The sequence below is a fragment of the Prosopis cineraria genome, unplaced genomic scaffold (assembly GCF_029017545.1).
Source record: "Prosopis cineraria cultivar Desert tree isolate PC_DT_omini unplaced genomic scaffold, ASM2901754v1 PC1, whole genome shotgun sequence".
In the NCBI taxonomy this organism is placed as follows: domain Eukaryota; kingdom Viridiplantae; phylum Streptophyta; class Magnoliopsida; order Fabales; family Fabaceae; genus Prosopis; species Prosopis cineraria.
In genome coordinates, this window is record NW_026555332.1 from 51271166 (window position 1) to 51284686 (window position 13521).

The following is a 13521-nucleotide window of genomic DNA, read 5'->3' on the forward strand; positions in this document are numbered from 1 at the left end:
ATACTCTATTGAGATACAATAATAAAGAATGATGTTGTTATTAGGAGAGTAAAAGTGGTGTTGCCACAAGGAGAAGCAATAGTGATGTTGTTACTAAAGGGAGTAAATATTGTACTATACTCTTTCTTCTTTAATTAAGATTTTGTCCCACTAGATTTTCCTGACAAAGTTTTTAATGAGGCAATTTCAATATATATATATATATATATTATGTATGTTTTTCTTCATTAAGTTTTTATTCCATTTGGTTTTTCTCAATAAGGTTTCATTGGAACGTAATATTTATTACGGACATTTAAGGGCGAGTATTATAAATATTATATGATTATATAAATGTATGTCCATAACTCTTAATGCTTAAAATTCTTTATCTCTCATAACCTTCTAATGAATAATTTAGAAGAAGTTTCTTAAAATTAATGCCTCATAACCTCCGATAGTTACATACTATTATGTCATTATTTATTCATTTGTAACATTAAGGTTATGCCTTAATGGTTGAAGGCTAATAAATAACAATCATGTATGAAGCACATGACATCCAAGTGAATAAAATATACTCCCTCATTTTCCCTCATAGTTTTCCTTATTTTGTGATTCTCTTTTCTTACTCTCTTTCTCCTTGTTTTCATGACAAGTTAAATAATAAAGAAAATTTATGAATTTTTTTACCACAACACTCCCTTAGTTGACAAATCGACCAAATGGTAAAATGTTAAACCAGTATCTTAATCTATTTAATAAAATATTTTGTTTATAAAAAGTTTGATCACGATTTGATTTAATTATGATTTTAACAATTAATTTTTGAATTAATATTCTTAACTGATTAATAGCTAATTTTATTTTTAGTATCTTAATAATTATAAAAATTTTTAAGTTGTGAATAAGTTAAAAAAATATAAAAAACTCTAAGTAATATATGCACTCTGAAATAAAATATGATTACCTATCTGGTAAAAAATAATTAAAAATTAGTTAAAAGCAAACCACTTTAACCAATTTCTCCCCGGTTTTTTTTAACTAAATAAACTCATCAGATGATGCTTGGATGATCGTCCGTACACCAAGTCGCGAACAATTGTGAGGATCTAGCAATTGCGAGGGGGAGTTAGTACGAGAAGGCGGCGATGAGTCGGGATAGCTCATCAGATGGATTCTCAGTGTTAGTGTTGGCATCAGATTTAGGTGTTGATGCTCGACCCTTTTTGTCTACTCAGAACCACGATGAAGAACAAGAGAGCTGGCATGATTGCGCTCAGCACCTTTCTTCGGACGAAGACTTCTCCGATCTTGATCTCTTACATTTCCTTCGTCTCGAAGGTTCTGACAATTGTGGAAATCGGATTTTCCGTATCGTTGGCAAATATTATCCCGGTACTAAATTCTTCTCTAATTTCACCTCTCCCCTGTATTCCTTTTACGCCGCCTTTTCAAGATTGGCGCGGCGTCAACTTTATCTGTGTCGTTAGTCGGAAACAATTGACTCCTAAGATTTTGTTTTCTTATTATTCTTATGCATTGGTTTTCATTTCCTAGTTTTTTATTGCAAGATGAGGGCCTAATTAGATGTCTTCTTTCCTGATAGTGTAACGATTAGTATAGCCTGCATAATTTCTTTAATTCACTCTCTTGACGATATTAAAAATTTGTTGAAAACCCCCCATGATTTACTTTCCAGCCGAAAAACGCCTTTCTTTGACTGAGAGCTTCCTTTCATTCCTCTCCATTCAATAAAACTCCTGCAAAAGTGAATGGCTTTCCTTGAAACTATCGTCTTAGTTATGATTTCCTTTCTTTGACACTAATAATTCATGTGGCCATGTCATGGATGAACTTCGTATTTTCTCCTCCTGAGTAGATGTGGATAAGTGTGTATGGAAGCAATTCCTGTGGAGTGTCATCATCTTGTCCAATTTCGTGAATAGAAGAAAAGGATGAAAAATTCTGTAACAATCTGAAAATATATGAAAACCAGTTAAGTGAAAAAGGTTCCTTTTAATTGTCAACGACTCACACCGTGTAAAATATATGAAATCTTACTGAGATTGTTATACAAACTTGAGCCTAAATATTAGTTAGAGTGGACTTGTTTACTCATTTTCACATCCTTAGTAGTTTTTGCTTCTAAGTAATGTATTGGTTATCAGTGTGATAACCTGTACCATTCGCATTATGAAATATCTTGACACCGATATGCATGCATTGCCTTACCTTTCACGTGGTTTTTCATTTTAAATTAGATGTTTCTGGAGTCTGGTCGAGTCTTTACTTCTATTGGTTACGTGCAATTATCAGTTGCTTCTCGTATGGGTAATTTACCTTTGTCATAACATTGCTTCTCCAATCTTTTATCTGTTTTCTGCCTTTCTTTTTGCCAGTTCTGTGGTTACACCTCGCAGATTTCTGGTCTGTTCTTGCACTTGAGTTGTATTGCTAAAGGTCATATAAAATTATAAAATATGACTAAAAAAGAGAGAGGAAGAAAATAAATACTAACCCTTGGTTTGGATGAGGAGAAAATTAGAGAGGAAGGAAAATTAAGAGGAAAACTGCCAAAAATGGTAATGGTAAATTTTTTTTATTGCCATTTTTGGCATTTTCCCCTCCTAATTTCCTTCCCCTCTACTTCCCTCCAACTTTTTCCCCCCATCCAAACCAAGCATAAAATTTTTGTTGATACTTAACAAGCCGCTTTGAATTACTTTTATTTAATGACTTTGATAATTACATGTGGTATCTACTCTCAAATGATTTACAGCAACAGTTGTGAGTGCTGAACGGCTGAAGAGGTATGTTTATCACAAGATATGCAGTGAATTACCAGATGGTCCATTTTGCATTGTTTATATGCACAGCACTGTTCAGAAGGAGGATAATTCTCCAGGCCTAACTATCTTGAGGTGGATTTATGAAGAAACGCCTAGTGATATCAAGGATAGGCTTCAAACTGTATATTTCGTTCACCCTGGGCTTCGCTCAAGGCTAGCCATTGCTACCCTTGGCCGATTGTTCTTAAGTGGAGGGTAAGTAATTTGCTTATTTCCTGGATAAAAGGTGAATTTAGAAAGGTATGTATTTGAAACAGACTATTATTTGCAGCCTACCTTGTGCATTCTGATTGAATGATGTGACTGTGAAATTCGTTTGAAATTGAATCGAAGTTGTGGTACTAGTCATTAATGGCAGTTTTTTTTAACTCTATATTAAGTGCTTCCATTATTTCATTCTTTTTACAAGATTATACTGGAAGATCAAGTATGCGAGCCGACTTCAGTACCTTTGGGATGACATGAAGAAAGGACAGGTTGAGATACCTGAATTTGTGAAGAGCCATGATGATGTCCTGGAGCATAGACCACTCACAGATTATGGCATTGAACCAGACCCCTTTCACATGAATGAGCTTGCCTCAACAGCATACTCATTTGGAAAATACGAGGGTAGATGGACATCAAGGGATTACGGGTCTTAGCATGCTTAACGAGTATCATATCCTGACTCAATTATCTGATGCCGGCTTTGTACATATCATATTGCAGATCCTGCTCTGGAAGTTTCTGTTAATGTACTAAACTTTGGTACTTGACCATGTCTCCTGTCTCGAGAGAATTGTTGTACGAGTCTATTCGTTAGCTATGCTATCCAAAACTTTTAATTTGGATTTGGTACCCGGGAAGCACTCGGAAATTTGCCAATATTTTACAAATTTTCAATGTTTTAACAGTTTTAAATTCTCAACGGAATCAGAACCCAAAACTTTTAATTGGCTACTGCACTGGAATTCGCCTGTTCTGTTCCCTTCATGCGTACATTTGTTTGTTTGTTTGAAATTGAAGTTCTCAACGAAATTTTGCCTCCGTCTTTTGATATTTTTTATATCCTACGCATATTAAAATCCGTGATCTTGACCTCACGGGAATTGGATCCCTGGAGTTGGAAGATGGTATACTCGTTCAAAAAATGAACGACGTAGAACAGTACTGAAACTAAGATAAACATTAGGCAGCTCCCTAGTGCCCCTCCAAAGACTTTCCACCGTTGTCGGGATGCTGCAATGACCTTCCATGATGTGGCCAAAGCCAGGAGGAAGGGGACTTCAGGTTGCTGTCCCATTCTTTTCCCTTAGTTTCCTTGATGCTTCAGTAAAATTTTTGATGACTTCAAAAAACAGAGAGAGCTTAAACTATTGCTCAAGATTATGAAAGTAAAATGTCTATCTTTGCCTTAAAATAATACTACTACTGTTTTAAATATAAAATGTTCTTTTAAATATCCTATATTTTAAGCATTTACTAAATTCTCGATGTAATTAATAATTTTTTTATATGAAGAGCAAATTTTTTAGATTCAAAAAGGGAAAACATAACTATTGACCTTCATAGTTTTCCTAAGTTTTATTTTCAATCTCTATAAATTTTTTTAGTATTTTTTATTTTTATAGTTTTGACTATATTAAATAATGTTTGATATTTAAGTCCTTTTAATTTCAAATTAAAATCTAATAAAATTATAATTTTTCATGTAAAAAGGTACCATTTTTTTAAATATTGAGATTGGTAACTAATTTTGGCTTGGAATATCCAAACAGAAACAATATTTTGGGCGTAAAATAGCACTCTCGAAATCCTCCTTTGTTGCATCATATCCGGTTAAAACTTGAAGGCCGAGGAGGAGCGAGGATAATATGGAATATAATCGACCCTGTCCCCAGCTTCCATCTCCGAAGGTGTTTAGAACTTCGAACCACTGATAAAACCCACGGAACAAAATCACAGGACAGGGTCTAATGATGCTGAGAGGATCTGCTCTGAAGCGTTCCCTTCAGCGTCAGCTTCATCATCACTTCCGCTCTTCCACTTCTAATTCTCATCTTGTTCGAAGCCTACCGTCCACAACCACCATCAGCACCTCCCAAAACTTTGTTCGCCAATTTTCCACTTCCACTCCATCCTCTTCCGATGCCGAACTACGTAAGTACCTGGGCTATGCCGCCCTCGTTCTCTTCTGTGGCGCTGCCACTTACTACTCCTTCCCCTTCCCCGAGAATGCCAAGCACAAAAAAGCTGAGATCTTTCGCTACGCTCCTTTGCCCGAAGATCTTCACACAGTCTCCAATTGGAGTGGAACCCACGAGGTTCAGACCCGAAATTTTCACCAGCCAGAGAATCTAGAGCAGTTGGAGAAGGTTGTGAAGGAGGCTCATGAGAATAAGACTCGAATTCGGCCTGTCGGGTCGGGTCTGTCCCCCAACGGGATTGGTTTGTCCAGGGCTGGGATGGTAAATTTGGCACTGATGGATAAAATTTTGGAAGTGGATCAGCAGAAGAAGACCGTGAAGGTGCAGGCAGGCATTAGAGTGCAGCAGCTTGTTGATGCGTTAAAGGAGCATGGTCTTACACTACAGAATTTTGCTTCCATTAGGGAACAGCAGATTGGCGGCATTGTTCAGGTTTTTTGTTTCATGTTTCATAAGCTGCTTAGATTTTGTTCATTACGATGGATATTTTTTGGGTATATGTTCATTTGACGGCGAGGTTGAGTTGTCTCTCAGTTGAACTTGAAGTGATTGTTCACAGCTTACGAAAGTATTGCTGCAATTACAGACTATTTTGCAAGGGATTTGTTTGCCTTGGGTTTTACATGATACTAAACTTGGTAAAGCAATGCATTTTGTATTTTTATAAGAAAACTAAAATTTTTCCCAGTATACAATTTTGCCTGCATTTTGATTTAACCATGCGAGCGGAACTTTTTGTCATGGTGACAAATCATAAACTCTAACTTTCAGCTTAACTGTAATTAGGTTGGCGCACATGGTACTGGGGCAAGATTGCCTCCCATAGATGAGCAGGTCATTAGTATGAAATTAGTCACACCTGCTAAGGGAACGGTAGAGATTTCGAAAGAGAAAGATCCAGAGCTGTTTTACCTTGCTCGTTGTGGTCTTGGGGGACTTGGAGTTGTGGCTGAAGTCACCCTTCAGTGTGTTGAGAGACAGGAGCTTGTGGAGCACACATTTATCTCAACAATGAGTGAGATAAGAAAAAACCACAAGTAATTAACCATACTCTTCATTGGTGCTTCAATTTCTTAGCTTACATGCTGAACGTCTTGGTCATATGAATGTTTTCCTTCACCAATTTTGTTGCATGATGGGGATATATTTTTGTATTTTGCTTATAAATTGTTTCCATTGAATTGTGCAATATGTCTATTAAAGACATTAGTAGTAGCCATAATGATAATATATTACTTCAATTTTTTTTTTAATGAAAGGGTAATATATGTTGTGCGGCTTCTAGTGTGTCCCCCTCTCTCTAGTATTCTGATTCTATTAGTAAGCATGGACATCCTAATGCTTGATGGTTAGCATAGTTATCAAATACCATGGTTTATCCTATGTTAAAATGTTCAGATGAACTTGTATGGAAATTTTTTGACTACGCCATCTTGAAATGGTTAGATGCCAGTGTTTTTTTCTCTCCAAAATATGTATAAAATGTCAACAAAAGGGGATGCAAAAAGGAGGTTTAGTGAATAGGTACTAAATTTGAAGCTGGTTTTTGGGTTTCTAGTGTGAACATGGTTGAAGTTGGGAAAAAGAAAGGTGTTCAAGAAAAGGTTAGACATGGTTGTATTGAAATTTTAAAACCAGAACAATACTTATGTACAAGTATGTTACATCATCATCATCATGAATTTTGATAATCTTGTACTACCCCTGTTGGTGAATGTTCTCAACTTTATTCATTTCTGCTCCATTGACCTTCATGTATTCTCTTTTGGTTGCCTTTTCCTGATTGACTGATGATCTTTCTCCTAAGAGTAATATTGTCCCTTTCTCTTAATAATCTCTGCAGAAAATGGCTCTGTGACAACAAGCATGTCAAGTACCTTTATATCCCATATACTGACTCTGTTGTGGTCGTAAGATGCAATCCTATTTCAAAGTGGAGAGGTCCTCCCAAGTTCAAACCCAAATACACTAAAGATGAAGCCATACAGCATGTTCATGACCTCTATAGGGAGTCCCTAAAGAAATACAGGTGCATTTAAAGTACTATTTATAGCATAACTCGGTGATTTCTTGTAAAATGATGTGGCTTGATGTGAAAGGAAATAACCTGTTTGAGTGTTTTTTATTTTTTACTTCCTTGGTAAAACCCAGTAGAAGCTGAGAAGCTAGCTTGTTCTCCTCTTTTGATTTAGAACTACGGTTATTTATGTTTATTTTCTTTTCATGGCCTTTCTTCCTTGTTGTCAACTTGTATTTGCTGGCATTTTCATATGATTTGGACTTATATCAAGAGGAAGAATCAGAGGGATTGAGGACATGATAAAAAATATCCTTAGAAACATTTTTTCCATGTTGGCTGGACTGTGAAAATCCATCCTGTTTTGTGTCTGTTAGTTGTATTGAATGTCAAACACTATCTTTTTCTTTCTTATTTATCTGGCTATTGGAGCAATTTGAGATGTACATTTGTTGGTATTTTGAAAGAGCTTCAATCAGTGAAGTGATGCTCTTGCATAATGGATTTTATTTCATCGGTTTGTTGGCTAACAGCTTGCTGAAATGAGTGTCAATTCCATGTATATGTTGGGTAATTAGGTGCATTAGCTTTACTGTTTTTGTGGATTTTTCTATTTATGGTGAGGAGTTTATATAATTGTTTGCAGAGGAGAAGAAACTAGGGTTAAATCATCAGATGATGGTGAACAAGATATTAATGAGCTTTCTTTCACAGAATTAAGAGATAAATTGCTTGCCCTAGATCCACTCAACAAAAACCACATCATAAAGGTCAATCAAGCTGAAGCTGAGTTCTGGCGGAAGTCAGAGGGATATAGAGTAGGATGGAGTGATGAGATATTGGGCTTTGATTGTGGAGGTCAACAGTGGGTATCAGAAACATGCTTCCCTGCTGGAACACTATCTAAACCAAGCATGAAAGACCTTGAATACATTGAAGAACTGAAGCAACTCATTGAGAAAGAAGAGATACCTGCACCTGCTCCAATTGAGCAGCGATGGACAACTAGCAGTAGAAGTATCATGAGTCCTGCTTCAAGCTCATCTGAGGAAGATATATTCTCTTGGGTAAGCATACACTGCTATGCTGGGCAACTCCATAACTGAAGATTCCTAACGCATTGGTTTCTGTTTGGAAGATATATTCTTTAATTTTGGTGGATACTTTACCGTGTTTTGACCATTAGCCTTTACATTTGGACTTTTTTTGTTGAAATTACATTTGGACTGTTTATTTGACTAACTTTGCTGCATGATTGCTCTTATTTTTATAAAGAAAAGTATCTGAAAATTTACTATTTAGACATGGGAATTGGGAGAAAGCTTAACTCTGTTTACTACCTTTGATTTGTGGTTAATTTTCAGTTGTCTTGTTCTCTGTCATTACTTCAAATTCTAAGTTTTGAAATGAATTAAGGCTACATCTTACTTTTCATTTTTGTCTATGAATCTTGTTTATGACCGTTTTAGTTTTATTTTTCCCCCTTAATTTATCATGTAAATGCTAGTTGATTGACATGGTTGTATATACAATGTTGTTGTCAATTTTACATATGATGATGTTTCAGGTTGGTATCATCATGTACCTCCCCACCAGTGATGCTCGCCAGAGGAAGGATATAACAGAAGAATTCTTTCATTACAGGCATTTAACTCAGGCAAAATTGTGGGATCACTTTTCGGCTTATGAACATTGGGCTAAGATTGAGGTAACTATTCGAGCTCTCAATTTATGGAAAATGTTTCCACATGGTATTTGGGACTACTTTTCTTAGTGTTGTCTTTCCCTACTCAACCTTTAATCATGTTTGGTTACCTCATAAAACTTGTTCTTCAGAATATCTTTGGATGTGTTTTCTCATAAGGGCAATCGCCCCCACCCCTCTCTTTCTCTCATCACACACACACACACACACAGGGGAGAGTCCATGCTTATGGGCAAGTGCTGTTGTAGGATTAAACAATTTTATTTTTTGATGTTAAGTAAGAGCTCAGGTTAGTGGTGCATCTAGCTAATATCACCAATAATTTGAGATGGAAAATTAAAGGGAAATTTTTGAAGTATATCTACTCTATTCTTACATATATAATTTGTTATTTAGGTTCCAAAGAACAAGGAGGAGCTTGCAGCTCTCCAAGCCAGGCTAAGAAAGCGTTTTCCTGTGGATGCATTTAATAAGGCAAGAAGAGAGTTGGATCCCAACAGGATCCTTTCAAATAATATGCTGGAAAAGCTCTTCCCAGTAGCAGATACCATATAGGACAACTTCAGGCAGGTTGATTGTCATCTTTTCTTGTCCTAATATTCCTTTTTCTTTTTTCAAATGTGTGATTAAGTTTGTGCTCAGCCGCAAGTTCTTTTCTCCAAGTATTCCTTTTGTTTTCTTTTTCCTCTCTTTCATGAACTTTATGCACAATGTATGGTTTATTATCAAGGACTATTTTATTAAAAGACACTCTTTCACTTTATTGAGATGTCTTGAGCAAAGAAACTTTAAGAAAAGTCGTTAAAGGAAATGTAGATTATTAGGGGAAGCTGCCTCGATACATTTAGTAGCTACTCTTCACACGGAAAGGAGGAAACAAAACAAGAGGTGAAATGAATGAATTGAATCATGCTGTTAATATACTTGTATAAATTGCTTGATTGTTAAGACTCTGAACATTATGTCTGACATTTATCATCTGGCTTAGTGGAACACTGTTTTTAGGCTAAAATGATATATATTTCAGATTTTAGCTTTGATATGATCCTAGTCTTAGAATATATTGCTAAAACTAAGATGCTCAAAGTGCAATTTAAATGAAAGTAGTTTACGAGTTTTTGGACCATAGGAACAGTACACGTCCTACAAATAGAACAGCAGTGATGACAAAAATATAGGGAAAGTAGTTGTAAAAGCTGCTCTCATGGCAGTTATTAAACAAGTTGTTAATGCTCTTAAATGTCCCGTAAAGCAGGTTCATGGTAGCTTGACAATCTTGTCTTTTATTTAAAGGGAGAATTATTTATAACACCTGCCAGACCTTCGAAAGTTTCATATTGCACTCATACCTTGCCTGTGGTAAACAAAAAAGTTGAGTTTTTTCATTATGAAATTACAGTGTATGGAAGGCACGTTTTGAAAACTTAAATGGACGCCAGTGAACTAAAAATTAACTCTGATTTATTCTAGCTAGAAAAGTTTTTGCCAGAGCACTAGCAAAAGGAAAAAGCAGAAGGTGAATGATTGAGATATTCAGTTTTATAGAGGATGTGATGAGCTGCAAGTAGCTGAGAAAATCAAACGACGATAATGACATTACATCATTGAGATTACAGAGTAAGGTAGAAGTAGCAATACCATCTATGAGTGCTCACAACCAAGTTAATTTCTATCAGCCAACAATATGAGCTAAAAAAAGGAAAAGAAGAGGCATTTCTATTATTATTATTTTATATGGTGCTTCTGCCAGAATTGTGTTTCAGCAGCATTCTTCACAGATCCAACAGCAGCATAGAGCAAAGAGGCTGCATAAGAGTCACAACAGAAAACAAAATTTTTTAGTTTGCTAATTACATAGTTTGGAGGCCAGAGTCTATAGATGGTAATCCTGGTACTTTGCTAGATAACTTGCTTAAGTCACTTCTGCTTGTGTTCATTTTAGTAGAAACAAATAAATGTATAGCTGTTCATTATATTGATTATAACGCATACTCTGTGCTTGGTTTCATCAACCCCCACCCTTCCTTCTTACAGGAGAAATTTGTATTATTTTTTAACTACTAGGTCTAGAAGCTTACCATCCCTCAATGAAGCCCCTCTCTCCTTTCTTCTTTGTTCCATGAAAGAACTTTCTTCTGGAGGGAGTATTTTCAGTTGGGTATCCTGAAACCATATGAGAAAGAAAAAGCCAGTTCTGTTAGATCTTTGAATAAGATAGACCATGTTCGTGCACCTTAGTTTGAGAGAGAGAGAGAGAGAGAGAGAGAGAGAGATGTTATGTACCTGGCGGAGGCTCGTTTGCCTGAGTCTCTGGCTTCTGCATATTGAAGTAGATAGTTACTGCAGTGCCTCTGAAATGGTTTGTATCAAGTTGTGTGATACAGGAATGGTGATCTTGCTCTAGCTATCAGTACATATATGTTGAAATAAAGACTAAAGAGGATGTGACACCTCGTTTCCCTATTTTGGTTGGCTATCACCCCCAGTACCTTCTACAAGTAGCCTTTTGGAAGTCAGCTGGCTAATCATTCCACTTGGGTTCATGTGAACATAGCTTAGCAGTTGGAATGGTTATTCTTATCCTTCTTTTTTTTTTTTTTATGAATTTTCAGAAGCCAAGTTCAACTTCAAATCTGGCTTTTAGGCCTTTCTTGTAAATCGTGCTTCTTTCTGGTCCATACAAGGGTTCCATGTGGCATGAAATTATTTAGATAGAAAGCCACCATACGTTCTTCCAGTTCGAAGAAAGCACAATTAAAGCTACCCACTTGCTCATTATTTTAGTCCAGGATACTTTCGCTTGGCAGAGAGGAATAAAGCAGACTTGATGGCAATATTCAATTGTGTAATAGCCGCGCTATTCACTGGGTTTGCGACGGTTTTACACACAATTACGTATGAAACCCACTCAGAAGGAAATTTACTTTTTGTGAAGAACATATTCCTCATCTTTTGTAAATATTAAACAATTCTCTCACTTTCATTATTGACTTTGCTCTCTGACGAATTAGATGATAATTATGGTGTTAGAATCTTATTGGTGAAGCTTGAGACAGTTCATGAAAGAAATGGAATATATTTTGGATTAGTCGGACGTAACGTCATATTCACAGTGCAAACTCTAATGCAATTATGCAAATGCCTTCACGTCCAATTCCTATCACCTATCAGGATCAATTACGTGTCCTTTATAGATGCTTTTCTATGTCATTATGTGTCACAATTTGAGTAATTTGCAGGAGATATATTTTCTGTAGGTGAATTCAATTAAAATGATATTTTAGCGTGGTGTTCTATAAAAGATTTGCATGTAAGTGAGGGGAAATATCATTTTATTTGCTGATTAACTTAAATATATTTTGCATCCCTGTTTGGAGTTGGGTAAAGAGCTGGGTCTCTGTGTGCAAGGTGGTTTAGCTGCACAAGGATTTCAGAGTTGAAACTGTGATCGCGTGGGCTCAAAGTTTTCTCACATCATGGATCATTAGCCACGACGAGCCTTTAAAAGTGTAATGTATGAATTTATATTTGGGATAATAATTTATACTCCAGATTATATTATTATTTTGTCGATATTTATCCTTGGTGTCAGAGAACTCAAGTATGTGCAGACCGAAGTTGATTTGATTCTTAGGGCGACCGGCTACGTTTGGGTCGTATAAAATATTTTTTTAATGCATAAAATAGTGTTTTTTGATTATTATTCAATACTAGTTTTTGTTATCATTTTTACAAAATATATATATATATATATATATCATTGCCCTTTTTATATAAATTCCATTATCTTTTATCATTTTAAGGTCAGTGTGAGTGAGATATCTGTGTGTCTGAGACAGGACTTATCTGACAGGGAGACATGGCTGGCTCATGTTTTAGTAAAACTCGGCTATGTGGGTCCATGTACTTCCTTACTCTCTACCCCTTTCATAAAATCACGTCCAGGCTCTTGTTGAGACTTCTAAACAAATTCTCGTATGAAATCCTCTCAAGACTGGAGAGAATAGATAGAGGACAAAATTTGAGTGTATAGAGAGAGAACAAAGGTGTGATGATAAATGAGAAGATATTACATCTTAATTTAAGTTAAACTTACATTTATTTGATGCGAGACTTTCTACCTCAATTCAAGTTTATTCATATTTAGACATCTAATGATTTTTTCTTCAAGTTTGAGTCAACTAGCATTCTCATGTTGTAGATGTTACCCGAGCCCATTTTGCATGTGGGCTTCAAATGGTGGAAAACAGGCAAGTGCTAGGTAAAATTATGGTAGTTTTGTTTTATTTTTTTGTTTTAAATGATGTGCAATTACAAATTTCAAACAACATTATTATACAAGTCTTTGATGAAATTTTAATATTCTCTCTGGTCCTATTTGTGAGCCACTTCTAGCATTTTTTACCAAAATAAAGGAAAATTTTAAAACTCATTGACTTTGTCTTAAAATTTAATAAGTTTTCACCTTTACTCTTAATAAATATTTTTAAATTTTATTATTAATAATTTTATTTAAAACATTTAATAAGAACAAAAAATGTAAAAAAAAGCATTAAAAATTGACAAGTGCTTTATAAATATGATCAAATTTTTTTTTGTCTTTTGGCCTTATAAATAGAAATAAAGGATTACTATTTATTGGGAAGCATGCAAAAGATAAGTGAAATTAAAAAAAGATGAAACAGTTAAAAAAATATAGAGAAATAAAAGGAGTAAAATAATAAAAGACTATTAGCAGAATTTAATATGAGGAAACCCTCGGGTGATAAATAAAAAATT

The 13521-nt window shown here is 35.3% G+C and overlaps 2 protein-coding genes across 5 annotated transcripts; both read left to right on the forward strand.

The window, feature by feature from the left end:
- Nucleotides 1–1039: 1039 nt before the first annotated feature.
- On the forward strand, nucleotides 1040–3660 carry LOC129294841 (uncharacterized). The gene is made up of 3 exons (XM_054933335.1): nucleotides 1040–1377; nucleotides 2762–3026; nucleotides 3241–3660. The coding sequence occupies exons 1-3, from the start codon at nucleotides 1131–1133 to the stop codon at nucleotides 3473–3475; spliced, it is 747 nt and encodes a 248-aa protein (XP_054789310.1). The 5' UTR covers nucleotides 1040–1130; the 3' UTR covers nucleotides 3476–3660.
- Nucleotides 3661–4656: 996 nt separating this feature from the next.
- LOC129294807 (L-galactono-1,4-lactone dehydrogenase, mitochondrial) lies at nucleotides 4657–12321 on the forward strand. Of its 4 annotated transcripts, none has more exons than XM_054933322.1 (7): nucleotides 4657–5452; nucleotides 5807–6057; nucleotides 6864–7049; nucleotides 7684–8104; nucleotides 8605–8745; nucleotides 9139–9312; nucleotides 12130–12321. In XM_054933322.1, exons 1-6 carry the CDS (start codon nucleotides 4790–4792, stop codon nucleotides 9295–9297), a joined length of 1821 nt encoding a protein of 606 aa, XP_054789297.1. In that variant the 5' UTR covers nucleotides 4657–4789; the 3' UTR covers nucleotides 9298–9312; nucleotides 12130–12321. The 4 variants fall into 4 exon arrangements, with proteins under 4 accessions (XP_054789297.1, XP_054789292.1, XP_054789299.1 ...); XM_054933317.1 differs by having other exon boundaries at nucleotides 12151–12321; XM_054933324.1 differs by having other exon boundaries at nucleotides 12160–12321.
- The last annotated feature ends 1200 nt before the right edge of the window (nucleotides 12322–13521 follow it).